The sequence below is a fragment of the Buceros rhinoceros genome, unplaced genomic scaffold (assembly GCF_000710305.1).
Source record: "Buceros rhinoceros silvestris isolate BGI_N320 unplaced genomic scaffold, ASM71030v1 scaffold12221, whole genome shotgun sequence".
Classification (NCBI taxonomy): Eukaryota; Metazoa; Chordata; class Aves; order Bucerotiformes; family Bucerotidae; genus Buceros; species Buceros rhinoceros.
The window spans coordinates 1-15,017 of NW_010396012.1; the positions used below are offsets into that span (position 1 = coordinate 1).

Below are 15,017 nucleotides of genomic sequence, written 5' to 3' on the forward strand. Positions count from 1 at the left end.
GGGGCTGGTGTCCCCCGGCAGCGTTGGGCGTGCCCCAGGCATTGGTCCGGACTCCGTGGGTTTGCCAGTCCCGTTTCTCAGCCTGGGCCAATGAGGGTTGTTGGGACGGTCACAGAGTGCTTTGGCTTGGAAGGGACCTCTAAAGGACACCCGGTCCAAGCCCCCTGCGTGAGCGGGGACATGTCAACTAGATCAGGTCGCCCACAGCCCCGTCCAGCCGGACCTGGAATGTTTGCAGGGATGGGGCATTGACCACCTCTCTGGGCAACCTGTGCCAGCGTTTCACGAGACATTTTTAAAAAAATTACTTCTTCTGTCCAATCTAAACCTCCCCTCTTTTGGATTCAAGCCATGACCCCTTGTGCTGATGTATTCTAAAACTAATTATGGGGGTGCAGTCATTTTTTTACTTTTTACCCACATAAAAATAATTCTGATGAAGCAGCATGCTTTTTTATTAGTATTGGAGCTAACTAAGTACAGTCATGCTGGGAGAAGTTATATTCAACATCACAAATTTTGAAGAACATGTAGAGCTATCGCTTTGACAGCAGAAAGTGCTTCTAAGCAAGTTGGTTTAATTTCATGAGGAGGAAGCAAAAATCCGTAAGTTCCTGTGTCCCGAAGCTCAATGGTAAAAGAATACTTAATACCAAGATCGTAGGCCCAGTCGTCTGAACCTCCAGGAGCTAAATCTAGGTGAGGAAGGAAGGACAGGTAAGTTACCTGAAACAAGAACTCCAGTTTTCTATTCAAAAGCAATCTTCTGATGCTAGCAAGAACATGCTGTTCTGGCTAATGTGGTAGTAGAGTCGTACTTACAAATCGTTTGTGCGCCAGGACCAGGTGTGTAAGTTTTCTTTGTTGTCCTCTTTATAGCTGTAGCTGCTTTCTTTGCCAGACTTTCCTGAAATTAAACAAAACATTCTTAGCTTTATAGCCTTGTGATAATATCTAATATGTGTGCAGTTAGATTTACTTACACTGCACTGTGTATCTCACAGTAGTGAAATACTCTTATAAAATGGTCTAGAAAACCCACAGAATGTAGCTGTAATTTTCATTATATGCCCATACTACAGCTGGCCTTTCTGCTGTAGCAGGGTAAAAAAATATAGATGGGACCTTCCCACTGCTTCAGGCAGCAAATGGTTGTCAAACTGTTCCCACTTGTCTCATATGTTTCCTTTTCCGCCACAATGTGATATTGACAATGTAATAATGACAATGTAATATTGACAAAAGCAGCAGAAAAATATTTTCATTGAGGAAATTCTACTCTTAAGCCATAAAGAAGACTTAAATGCCCAGGCTTAGTGCATCTCTTTCTGCTTTACAGGGAGGGAGCCACTAATGCATGATTACTGTTTACTCCCAATTGCTTTTTTTTTTTTTTTATTGCAGTATATAAACAAGTTTGTTTCAGGAAATTAAACTGTAACCAAGACAACGTAAGAATATATGTTGTTTGGAGTTGGTTTGTTCTGTATTTACATTAAAGTTTATTTACATTTAAACTTTTAAACTTTTTAAACATTTAAACTTTTTAAAGTTTATTTACATTAATTTACATTACATTTTAAATTTCTTCTTCTGAACACACTGGCACTAGTTCCCAGTGGAGATGCCGTATTGGACTGTCTGGGGTTTGTTTACTGAAGTAGGATGCTTCCAGTGCAGTAAGTCTGTACTGTTTACAGTCCTTTTGTCTATACAACATTTATTTTTTAAAATACCTTTTTTAAAAAGAAAATATGTTAAGTGATGTAGGAGATTCATGAGGTTGAAGAACAGTAAAAATCACAGCAGCGTGTGCAAATGTCAATCCTGTATCTTTATAAACTCCCTCACTCTCTGTCCTCGTGTCATATAGCACATGTAATGACCTCTCCACCTCAGGCATGTGCTGTCTTCCCATATGGCAAATCCCAAAGCCTGCAAACCTGCTTTCTGGTAGCCTTTACATGGTTTCTGTTCCTTTCTGACTGCTAGGCAGGAGCCCTTGCTGCAAATAAAATAATTTATTGCCTCAGCACTTGGTGCTTAGGAAACTGAAAGTGGGCTGGGAAGTGCAGGAAAGGGAATTCCTTGCTCTAGAGAATCTGTTGTCTTTGCATAAGAAGAATATGATTTAGTTGTCCACCTACTCTTATGGGTTGAATACTCTGTGTTAACAAATCCCATTTTAACCTGAATATCCTTTCCAGATCCAGACAAGCCCAAAGTTTTGTGGTCAGTGGGAAAAAACTTTTTGTCTTTTGAACTTTGTCTGTCTTCTAAGACAGCTTTTACTGTGTGATTTGGTGACTCAAGAAAGTAGAATTCTACATAAGCAGGATATGTTTTCCATCCTACCACTAGGATCATTTTAAGTAAGTATTCCTAGCAAAAAAAACCTTAATGAAAGAAGCAAGTGTCCACCAGAATGCCTCACTGCTTAGATATGTGAAGGATATTTTTCAGAGAAACACACCCAAGTAATTTCAGAGTTTGTGTAAATCTCACAACATAATCAGGAATTTGCACAAATATCTTTCCAAGGTGTCCAGAAAATCCGAGACCCTGCTCTTTTAGCATATTCTTCAACATATCAGGGGTTGTTGATGAAATAATAATCTGGAATAAATATTTGCATTTTTACATAGTCTCCAGAAGAATCTTGCTGACTTACATGCTGCTAGATCAGCCCAGGCTTCTTCAAGTTCTTAAGAACATCAAAAGAAGTCTCATTTCCTAATTCTTGATCCTCAGAGCACTGTGACTCCCTCATTGGAAGCCTAACTAAGCAGGGTAAACAGTTCTGAAATAAAAGTGAAACTCCAGGAGATGGGAAGACTTACCAGCTCCTCATGGTCTTTGCTTCTGTCCAAAGTGTAAGAATATGGAAACAACACCATCTGGGAGTAAGAGTGCATGGTTATGTAGGCTTTAATGACGTCTTTGTGATCTCTGACAAAGCGAGCCACTGCTTTCACTTCAGGCTCAGACTCTGGGTAGGGTCCGCAGTATATCTCGTGACATTCATGGTGAGATGCTCCCTTCCCTGCACAAAAAAGCGCACAGTGTTTCTCCTTAACTTCTTCCCTTCTGTATTTCTCTTCTTCTAATGAAAGCGTGGAGTATGATGCTAATACACAAGAAATCACAGAATCACACAGAATCATCTGGTTGGAAGAGACCTTTAAAATCATCGAGTCCAACCAGCACTGCCAGGGTCCCTAAACCATGTCCCACAGCACCACATCTACACGTCTTTTAAACACTTGCAGGGATGGGGACTCCACCACCTCCTAGGGCAGCCTGTTCCAATGCTTGACAACCCTCTCTGTAAAGAAATTTTTCCTGATGTCCAACCTAAATCTCCTCTGGCACAATTTAAGGCCATTTCCTCTCATCCTGTTACTTGTTACATGGGAGAAGAGGCCGCCCCTCACCTTGGTCCAAGCTCCTTTCAGGTAGTTATAGAGAGCGGTAAGGTCTCCCCTGAGTCTCCTTTTCTCTAGACTAAACAACCCCAGTTCCCTTATCTGCTCTTCGTAAGACTTGCTCTCTAGACCCCTCACCAGCTTTGTTGCCCTTCTCTGGACACACTCTAACACCTCAATGTCCTTCTTGAAGTGAGGGGCCCAAATCGTGGACTCCACCATGCTATGCAAATAACTCTCATGCTTGTGGAAATCAGTGCAAGCCTACAAGGATTTCTCACCTACAATACTCTTGAAAAAAAAATTGGAGAAGGTGAAAAAGAACAAAATTATTCAAAGACTGGATAAAAAGTCTTAGAGGAGAGAATGAATATGCTCCATTTAAATTCATCAAGAACAAGATTGTGAGATCCCTTCTTAAAAAAGGCAGTTCTAAGTGATTATTTAATCTCAAGGGAAAGCAAATTGCCAGTTGGAAGTTGAAGAAACACAAATCAAAATGAAGGTTTTTAAGAATGAAGAAAAATAGGCACTATAAGAAGTTATCAAGAAGACAACTAGGATTCATCATTTCTGCTGTCTTCAGAACAAGACCAAATAACTTTCTGGAAAGTTATTTTTTAGTGTTAAATGTCAACTCTTCATGCTTTCATAAATTTTGTATATTTTCCCCTTTGCTACTATCTGTAGTTTAAATGGACATTTTATCCTTAAATCTTAGTCAGGAATAAAGCTCACTGAGTACTTTAACACCTGGAAGACTTTATTCATCCCTGGGCATTGGAACACTGTAACAGAATTCTATTTAACAGAAATCTGTAATGTCATTTACATATGCAGAGTAGCAGCCCTGTAGAAGCAACACAAGCTATTATCATATAACACAAGAGAGAAGGAAGCATCTTCTGGTGCCAGTGATCTCCAGGGAAGATCAATAGCATGCCACAAAGTAATAGGGAGCATGTCAGGACCCCAAAACCACTTAAAATTTTGATATATGTAAGTTTTTAGAAATTAAAAGTTGCAAGGCATCGTACAGATGTATTCGGGTGGAATGTAGTTGTGATAGACAGAAAGACTAGGTCATAGGGTGGTACCTGGCTGTTGATGTTAAGAATAAACCTGTATTTTCATTCTTTCAACTGTTCCACAGGTACTGGAAGCCTCTTTATAATATCAATGGCTGAAAATAAATCCTCAGATAACCTGCACCCTTGTACGCCATAACAGAAGCGGCAGAAATAATGTAGTGAGGAGTGCAGGTGAGGGAGAAGTGGCGACAGACACTGAGTGTGAGGGACGCAGGCTGGGAGATGAGAAACAAAGTTACTGGAGCAAAGCGGGCTGTGCTACATTTAGTTTCTGGGAGATATATTTAAGCCTTAATGTTTCCAAAATGAGGGGAATGTCACAGACAGTCCATGAAAATTCATGCACATGAAAATAGAAACAATTCCTGGCATCTACGTGAAATCATGCAAAATTGGCAAAATGAGAATGTTAAACTTTACACTGTTTTGCACAGAAATTAGTACTGTCCCAGGAAAAAGACAATAAAGAATAAGTTGGCTGGCAATCTTGGATGTGTTTTCTGATGCTTTCCTAAATTCACCATCATACTGAGAACAGGCAACTAAGGAAATAATACAGAAAATGCAGAGAGAAATTTAAGTCCATGTTCCAGACAAATTTAGTTCCACAGAGCAGATTTCAAGTTAGTGCATTGTTTTAGTGGAGCAATTTTCTTTTTTTTTTTTTGTAAAAAAAGAAAAATGTAAGTTATCAGTGCATTTAATATATCTTGCTCTTCATAAAAACCACGAGGGCTTTTTTCATGAAGTTGTTAGCAGATGAAGAGGATGAACAGATAAACATGGTGGAACATTTATAATTAGATACATAGAACTAAAACCTGGAATTTTGCAGTGGCATGAAGTGTATTCACAAGCAAATCTGAAGGCAGTGGAAGTCTGAACATTTGGCACCCCTGACAAGAACCATTCTCTGTTTATAAGGATGTGAGTAAAGATTAAATTGCAGATTCCCATGAATTTGTGGTCATTTTCCAAGAGCATAATTGTGTTATTGTATTCAGTTGACACAGCTAATCATAATTACAGCAATATTATAAAATTCTAAAACTCCAGCTTGTCTTCCCTGAGGATCCTGTTGAACTCATGGTATTTCACTCAGCTACAGCAATAGTGGGGATTCTGTAGTTAAAATATTCTGGATCAAATCTGTTCAACCACCACGATCAGCTGCTGATGTATCTGAATCTTAAAAACAGTATTTTATGCTAGTTAAGTAAAACAGCATTTTGCTTTTCAGCATTTTACTGACTATATAACTAAAAGAAGTAGAGCCTGGTTATCTGTTTAAGTTACTGTAAGCACCTGACTTCAGTGCTTAGATTCATCTGTACATTCTTTTCTCTCCAATGACCCTGCAGAGTGCTGAGGCTTCTGGCTTCTATGTTTTCAGCCATGTCTAAGACAGGAGCTGAGCGTGGCTGAAAATGGTATGAATACTTCCCTAGTTACTCCAGATGTTCTGGTTTTGCCCTGTAAGAAGGTGTACATTTTGTCCGAAGACTGACTGACTTAGAGAAGAAGCACTTTCTTGGATCTACCTGTATTCTTCTGCTCTTTGTAATGTAGAATAATTTCTCCACTTCAGAAGTTGTTCACCACCAAAAATGCTTGACAAGTTGAATGCACTATGTGATATAACCTTTCCCTGAAATTAGTGTTTGCATCACATAGCTTTTTGCTGTTATTCCTTCAGACTTATCCAAGTTATCCAAGTTTATGACATGTTGATACTGAATACTGCTTTTAGATCTATGTGTTTGATCCCCATCTTCATCATTTTGTCCCTCAAAAAATTTATGGATGGTAAACAAGAATCCAAGCATCTTTGGTTCAGTTTAGCAATGGACTGAAATGGCTGAAAGCCATACAGGACATTAGTGTCAGTACTGAGGGAAGCCAGAAATGAGCTATAGGATAACATTTCAAGATAGCTGTTCTGCAGAGGAATTAATAGTTGTCAAGTACTAAAGCGCCTGCAGGTAAGTAAACATGATATAGCCTTGACAACAAACAGAGAGCCAAAACATCTTGGTCAGCCAGGCATTACTGAAGGGTGTCCAAGGTGATCCGTTCATACAACATGGTGGAGCATCTACTCAACTGGATGGTGCAACAGACCTTGGATGATGGGCAAGGACTACCTCTTCCCTCTTTCCTCCTTCCCACCAATAACCTGCACCAGGTATGCCATGGTGTGATGCAAGGGGTAGGACCCAGGGTCCTAGTCCCCCTCTCTCTTGCCATCATGCTAGGAAGAGAGGTTGGTCCCCAGTGTGGCACCTGGGGAGGAAAAATCCTGAGTCCCAACAAAAAGCGTCTCAAGTTGGGGAAGTGTTCACCCTGTCATAACAGAGATATTCATTTGCATTTGTCTTTATATCAACTTTGTGAAATGGTAAATGAAAATGTTTTCAAAATGAAGAATGTTAAAAACTTAAAGTGAGGCAGAGGTACAAGAGGAAGGAAATTATGTCATACCACACCAGCCCGCATCAAAATTCCTGTTCATGTCAGTACCGATGCACCTGCTGTTACCGTGCGATGAGCGGCTCTTTCTCCACAGCCGATTCTATGGAAAGAGACACACAGACCATGTTCAAGGAAAAGCCTGAGAACAGCAATGCACCATCTCACTGGTTAAATGTGACTTCCCACTTGTGCCTCTGCAGGTCATGTGCCAATGAAGAGGCAAAGTGCTAAGGAGGATTATAAAACCATCATCTGATTGCCAGCAAGGCTGGATGGTAAAAGGAGATGTTCGGTAGCATAAGAAGTGGTCATATCTGGTTTGATTTCAATGGATTTAGGCTGTGGAAGGAGGGGAGAAGGCATTCAGTTTGTCCTGGTATGTGCGTATATGCAGAGTTATCCAAATGTGAGCCAAGCTGGGTTGAAGATTGAATGCGTAAAAGGGTGGAGGAGATTTTTTTAACTTGAGTGAAAGATCTGAAAATAAAAAAAAAAAATCTCAATGGCTTGGAATTTCCAACGAATAAATAAAATCCTGAACAAAAGATGCCTGTTGTACCTTCGTTTTTTTTAGACAAAAAGTACTGGGAGAGCAGGGCTGCCTTGCAGGAGGAAGGGGTGAGTTATGGCTGTGCCCTCTGTGATGCAGCACACTTCTCAGTGTTTGTAACCTTGCTGCTGAAGGCTGACACAGGCATTCCCTGGCATCTGGAAGTATGAAAATCCCAGGATGAGATTCTGTCATTTCCAAATCCATTTCCAGCATCTTGGAAGACACAGAGGTACTGGAGGTCAAATGCCAATTAGTTGCAGTATTTGTTGTGGTTCAAAGGTTGAGGTTGTGGTTGAGGCAGAGATGCAGAAATTGCAAGTACAGATTAAGACCTTGAGCCTGCCGTTCCAGGATGGAAATGGTGCCCTGAGCATGCACACCGATAGCTCCCATGAGCAGCACATCAGTACATTGCACAGCCTGTCAAAAAGCTCTACGTACAGAGGGGTGGCTCCATGTGTACGCATAGCCATCCACATTCACCACAGGCATGACGTAGAAGTCAAAGTGCTCCAGAAGTGTTGTCATGATCTGATCTCTCTCACGCACATGGATTGCCTGTAAAGCACAGGGGACACTTACCAAAAGCATTTGCCATAGTGGTTTTCTTACCTTCCTAGGAAATAATTGTGCAGTTATCAGACCAACCTAGCTCCTGAGAGAGGTGCATCGCATCACAGAAATTGCTAAATAGCAAAGCAGCTCTTTGGTTAGAAGTGCCAGGAAGAGAATAGGAATCCAGCTGTTAACAGTCAGTCAGATACACTAAAGTCCGTTTATGTTCATGGGTGGTCATGAGATAGAGTTGAAGCCTATTAACAAGCAGGTTTGAGCTTTTGCTATGTGTATGAATGACAGGAACCCCCCCCTTCCACCCAAAATACCACAAAAAATAGCATAAAATTAAGCAAGACCAAACATAAAAAGTATCATTTCAAATGGCTGCTGTACATAACATTATTTCTTCTGGTTGCATTGTGAGTTCCATGCACTCGTATGCCAAAAGCCAGTAACATCTATACTGGTAATTTTGCCTCACAGCCTGTTTTGAAGGCTTTAGTGATGCTTAACCTGTTTGTTGATCCATGACATAAATTTTAACTTAAATAAGTGGTTTTGTTACTATTAGAATGGACTAAGTTCTTAATAATATCTTTTCTTTATGACTTACTTAAACCACCTTCTTCCATTTTAAATCCTTCCTAGTTTTCCTCAGGCAATGGACTTTCTGTGACTAAGTGAGAAATGTCAGTATTTCTACAATCTGAACGACAAAATTAAGTGATGAAGAGTGGACACACTATAAAGAATCCCTAGGATTTTTAGAGAGAGCTAGTGATTTTAATGTGTGTGTGCAGATGTGTCTTAATGGCAGGTTTTTAAAATGTTACTTCACGGAGTGATAGAGAAATAAAATTTTAATTTAAAACATGTAAATTAGATCAAGGGGATGGAGAAGCTAAATGTTCAGCTTGTTACTTTGGAAAAATGCTGCAGGGACATGTCACTGGCAAGGTGGCAGCACAGCTGGTAATTATTTGGAGCACCATGAAAAGGGCAAATGCTTTTCTCTTGAAGGCTGTGATTTTCATGAGGTCACGAGGTACACTCAGCTGTGTCTGTCCCTAACTTCTGCAATATCCTTTCAAATGTTATTGAGGATGGAAATAAACACATTTCTTACTATGTAGTTCCATCATAGCCAAAATCATAATTCGTGTTTCAAGGACTCATCTACGTTGTTTCTCTGGCTACAGTACCAGTGATTGTGAAGTCTCAATCTCATCTAGCTTATTTTTACTGTGAACATTACTTCTGTAAAAAAGTAACAATAAATGATATCTCAGGACATTAGCTGAGCAAAGTGGGCAACCTTGTCTGAGCCAGAAAGGCCTTTGGAGCCTTTTCCTGGTCCATACCAGGAACTGGGTCAGCAACTCAGCATAATGAGTTGAGAAGAGACACCTTAAATTCAAAAAGATCAAAGCAACATACATCAAGATCCAGGTGCAAACCATGGATGTTTTATCTTTTGGTGTACCTTTGTTCACTATCCTGAGCAGAGTAGATATGAAAGATACTGGAGATCAGATGTGATCATTGGTCTGTGGCTGCACATCAAGGGTGGTTTGGCTAAGCCCATACTACAGATTCTTCCCATGAGTGATTTACGAGTTTCCATGAACTGGCGTACTCTGTGTGTGGCTGCCAGTTGTTGGTCATGTTCTAGAGGTCTGAAATGGGGGTGTCTCTAGCAGGCATGGTACCATTAGAACAAGGTGGGTTGTGTGGCCTTGTCCTCTGAATGAGGCATATACAGAGAAAAAGAAGAGTACAAATAGAAAATGCAGAGGCAGGAAGCAAAAGACAAGTAGCAGCAGAGATAGCAGCAAATGATAACATCACAGCAAGTGCTAAGCAGGGACTGTTGGTGTGAATGCTGGTGTGGAACTGTGCCGTGCCTGGAGCAGGCAAGTATGGGCTACCTATGGCTCTAGAAAGGCCTATAGGGAAGAGCCAAGGGTTGTAGAACAGCTTGAGCTCACTTTGAGTGTCCTCTGACCTACACCAGCCAGTGCCAGCTAGAGTAATATGGGCATGAGCCACCACGGGCTGCAGGACCCAGAGCCAAAATCGTTTTTTTGATCCACATGGCAGTATAGACATAGCCCTGGTAGATTACCAAACACTTGCTCTTCCTGGCATGCCCTCTCCATACCTGACTGTTCATGCTTGTAAACATCTCTGTTGAACTTGCTGCACGTACTTTCAAGTTTCTTTTATACTTGAGTATACTCAATCAACATTACATGTTGATGACTTCTTTCCCCATCTCCATTCTCAACCATGAGACAGATTTCACCCCTTGAATCTACAGAGTATTACAACAAATCATCAAGTACATCTGAGCTCTTTTGCATTCAACCAATATGACTTCCTCTCTCACACCCACCCATCCACCTCCATTTACTGACACACACATACGTGCACGCACACTCACTGCTACATATGGAGCTTAGTAACAAATCCCATGTGTTGGTGTTGTGCAAGTAAACGGATTAAGACTTTATAGAGCTTAGAGCACAGCTGGGCATAAAAGATAAATGACACGAAGATTTTTTGCTTTGCTTTGAAAATGGTAGTCGGATGTGATTAGCTACTCACATGGCCTATGAACCACAGGCAGAAAGCAGGAGAAATCCATTCTCTAGCGTGGATACCACAGTCAATCCATATGGCACTTTTGGGTGTTTCCTGGCTCTTAGAAAGCTGGCAAAAGGGAGATTGTATTAAAATGTCAACATTGTAGGGTGGACCACATAGAAGTGGAAGTGCAAAGGATAACCAAGCTGGAAGAAGCAGCATCTGTCACACAGAGAGAGCTTAGAGTGGTCCTGAGCCAGGATCCTGCTGCTGGTTATGTTCTCGTACAGTAAGAGAGCCTTTATTCAGACTACTTGCAGCAAGCTTCTAACATACACACTAAGACTACAGCAAGACCCGAGGTCAAGTGAGTAGACCAGCAGCTATGTGGGGCAACAAACTAGGCTAGATTCATAGTCAACAGAGGAGGGTATCCACCATGCCAGTGTTTCATGCCTTTGGATGATGGCCTGGGTGTGATAAGTTCTTTGTGACCCACAAGGAACCTAGTATGGTCAAATTACCTTTGCAAAGGTAATGCACCTTTGCAGAAAAACTTAAACTTCTACACAAAACACAAAAATATGCATATAGATTTAAGGAAGTGTTCCAGCCAAACCCCATCCCTTGCTTATATTAGTACTTGGAAAGTTTTTGCAGTAAGTCACAGCTGTACCTTCAGAACATAAAGTGGTCGTTTTTCGTATGATGATCCAATATATATTTTCTGGAGGAGATCAGAATGGTCTTTGACTACTTCTTCCATCCAATGATATATCTGCAAGCATGAAGTTAGTAAAGAGATCTCCCTATTGTTTTCCTTCGTCCCTGAAAGTGGTCTAGACTTGAATTCATTCTTCCTCCCCAAATCTTTCCTCTCTAGCTGAAGGGAAAGAAAAACTAGCAATTCAGCCCACTTTCCACTTGCCCAAGTCCAATTTCTCTTAAAGCAAACAGTAAGACACAGTCACAACACAGTCCAAGTATTACCCTGAAATGCCTATTTCATTCTGTTTGGTTAAATTATTATTGTTTTAAAATATTTTTATATTTTAAATATTATCATTTTAAATATTTATAAGTTGCTTTCTGACTTCATTTTGCTTCAGTATTGACTGCATTTGAATGGCAGTTTGAGGCAATTCAATGTATGAGAGATTTTGTCTTGTTCATCTTTCTCTATGAAGGCATTTCAATAAAGACAACTCTCAGTGGTTGAGCAGTACAGCAGTAATTGTTTACATGTTGATGACTTCTTTCCCCATCTCCATTCTCAACCATGAGACAGATTTCACCTCTTGAATCTACAGAGGATTACAACAAAAATATCTTACTTCTTTCATCGAATGGTAGTTTTCATAATATGATGAAGATCTGCGTGGGTTGACTGTGTCATTGATAGTCTGTTTTTCAATAAGTTCTTGAACATTTGCCATTGAGACTCTGAATAGTAAAGAAAGAACACAATTTCCTATTAAATAAATTACAAACGACTTTACAGAAACATTCATGACGACAAATAAAAAATACTCACTTGTACTGGATGGTCAGTCGCCTTAACTGACCTTTTATACTATTTATGCTGGATGCCCTGACATAGAAATGGACTTCTCTGTCCTTATTGATGTTTTCAACCACAACAGGTTGCCAGAGAATGACCTGCAAAGTTTCCAAAAACATTTTTTTTTTTCACTCGGGAAAGAAAAAGTTTACTTGCTAACATTTAGTATTTCGAAAATAATCAAAGCACATGTTTTTAATTTAAAAGACGGCTTGTAACAAGCAGTTTAATATTCCCTGTGTTGCGTTATAGCATTCTGCTACTGCTGGAAGTGAAACGTGTATTTAAGAAACATTTATAATGACTTCTGTGCATGAATTCATAAATCAAAAATAAAGACAGGAACATAGCCTTTTCTGAGATGGTATTTCTAGTGTAATAGATATGTTTAGCTGGTTATTATGTTACATGTTTTCAAGTCTTCTGAGAGTTATTTTTCCCTGAGGATATTTGGAGAATTAATGAAGATCAGGCCAGTCTTTGTAGTTTTTGTATGCACTGATGACTTTGATGTGGGAGGAAATAAATGCCAGAAGGGATTCGAATATATGTCAAGTTGAAGCAGCAATATGGTGATCAGAAATGGGAGGAAAACAAGAAAATTAGAGTTTTCTTGGTAAAATTGAATCTTTTGCAATAATAAACTCAGAACCTACATATTCAACAAAAGACTGAAACTTTAGAAACAATAATACCAAAAGATATGGGGGTGACAGTAAGCAGAAAATTAGACATAAATTTACAATGTGGAAAAAGGTGAATGTAATTCATGGAGCACTTTTGAAGACATACAGTGTGGAGTTTCTAGACAACAGAGTTTGTTTTTTTTCCTTTCTGGTGCAGCTGCACCAGGAGTGTTAAATTCAATTTAGTGCATCAGGCATGTGAACTGTTGTCCTGGGTTCAACATGGAGGAACCGTTGCATCTTTTAATTTAAAAGATGGCTTGTAACAAGCAGTTTAATATTCCCTGTGTTGAGTTATAACATTCTGCTACTGCTGGAAGTCAAACGTTGATGTTTCCGTCGCATCCTTTTGGTACGGGGGAAACAACCCCCCTCCTCAAACCGTGACAACTGTTTAGCTCACTCAACTATTACTCACTGTCAGAGAGTAAATGTCTGCAAAATCACACGGAGAACTCATCCATGCTTTTATTCAAGACTTTGGAACAATAAATGGTAAAATATTTGGACTGTGCATATATCAGTGCAATGTGTTAAACAAGTGGCTGAGCTGGTCTCACTGTAGCCGTATGAGACACTATCGGCAGGATAGCAACAGTGTCGCATGGCTCAGCATTGTTTGGAAAACCCACCCCAGAAACAAGCTGGATGCTTAGCTTGCCAGCCCCAATTTCCCTGTTGCCTTGGCTAGCCTGCTCTCTGTGCTGACAAGCACCAGTTCAGATTTAGCTTCTCTTTGGCATAGGTGTTCTTTGAATTGAGAGTAAGGAAAAGTAATGAACTCTGGACTGAAACAGCTGAGGTGGCAGAGGGGGTACATGGGAAACTTGGATAATGCTTTTGATAATGATTATTGGTCTATTTATCCATCACCAGCAATGGTCAATACTGCCCTAGGGGCAGCTACAAAAGACTGGTTTAGGTGTTCCTGTGTCCGAGTCTTCTGATGGATGCTACATGCCATGTGTGTGCTGTAAGAACAAAGCATGTCCTTAGTTTTAGGTTTTTGCTTTCCAACTTTTGCAGGAGTAGCACCTATATTTTTTCTTGTAAGATGCTAATTTTCAATTGCTGCTTTTTTGCTATATTGTAACCATTAAAATTTGTTGGGAGGTACGGGTTGCATCTTCCCTTTCCCTTTCCCTTTCCCTTTCCCTTTCCCTTTCCCTTTCCCTTTCCCTTTCCCTTTCCCTTTCCCTTTTCCTCTCCCTCTTCCTTTCCCTTTCACTTTCCTTTTCTGCTTTCCTTACCTGTTGACTTTCCTTCTCCCCTTACCTGTTGCCTTTCCTTCTCCTGTTTCCTTTCACTTTTCTTCCTATAACTTGCCCACTTCATACCCATCGGGAAAAAATGGTCAGTTTATAACCCTTGAAAAATGTTCAGTTTGCATATTCACATAAGTGACTTGGTAGAAACCACCATGTACTACTTCTGCACTGAATATATTGCAGCTGTTCTTCATGACTTCATGGGGCTCCTGTGTACAAGAAAGTGAAGAATGACAGTGCTGAGGAAAAGATGAAACAAGGGAGAATTATTTCGGTACAACAAAAGGAGACAGATACGGAAGTTGACTTGTGAAGGTAGGAAAGAGCAAGGAAGGTTATCAAGGTTTGTGAGAACTGAAGGGAATCACCGAATCATAGAATCATTTTGGTTGGAAGAGATCTTTAAGGTCATCAAGTCCAGCCATTAACCCAGCACTGCCAAGTCACCACTAAACCGTGTCCCTCAGCACCACATCTACATGTCTTTTAAATACCTCCAGGGATGGGAACCCAACCACCTTCCTGGGAGCCAGTTCCAATGCTTGACGACCCTTTCTGCAAAGAATTTTTTCCTAATATCCAGCTTAAATCTCCCCTGGCACGACTTGAGGCCATTTCCTCTTGTCCTATGGCTTGTTACTTGGGAGAAGAGACCAACCTCCACCTGACTGCAACCTCCTATCAGGTAGCTGTAGTGAGTGATAAAGTCACCCCTGAGCCTCCTTTTCTACAGACTAAACAACCCCAGTTGCCTCATTCACTCCTTGTAAGACTTGCGCTCTGGAAGGATCTAGAAGGATCAGAAGGATCTCAAAGG

At 40.4% G+C, this 15,017-nt stretch overlaps 1 protein-coding gene across 1 annotated transcript in view; it reads right to left on the reverse strand.

Moving 5' to 3' along the window:
• Window positions 1–439: 439 nt before the first annotated feature.
• The window catches only part of CPB2 (carboxypeptidase B2 (plasma)), a 19,497-nt gene continuing 4,919 nt past the window's right edge, over window positions 440–15,017 (reverse strand). The window contains exons 3-11 of the mRNA XM_010145750.1: window positions 12,220–12,344; window positions 12,020–12,128; window positions 11,362–11,463; window positions 10,707–10,811; window positions 7,983–8,099; window positions 6,998–7,088; window positions 2,841–3,043; window positions 823–907; window positions 440–695 (exon numbers count right to left, since the gene is read on the reverse strand). Coding sequence (XP_010144052.1) covers window positions 511–695; window positions 823–907; window positions 2,841–3,043; window positions 6,998–7,088; window positions 7,983–8,099; window positions 10,707–10,811; window positions 11,362–11,463; window positions 12,020–12,128; window positions 12,220–12,344 — 1,122 coding nt within the window. The 3' untranslated portion in view covers window positions 440–510. The remainder of the gene's footprint in view (window positions 696–822; window positions 908–2,840; window positions 3,044–6,997; window positions 7,089–7,982; window positions 8,100–10,706; window positions 10,812–11,361; window positions 11,464–12,019; window positions 12,129–12,219; window positions 12,345–15,017) is intronic.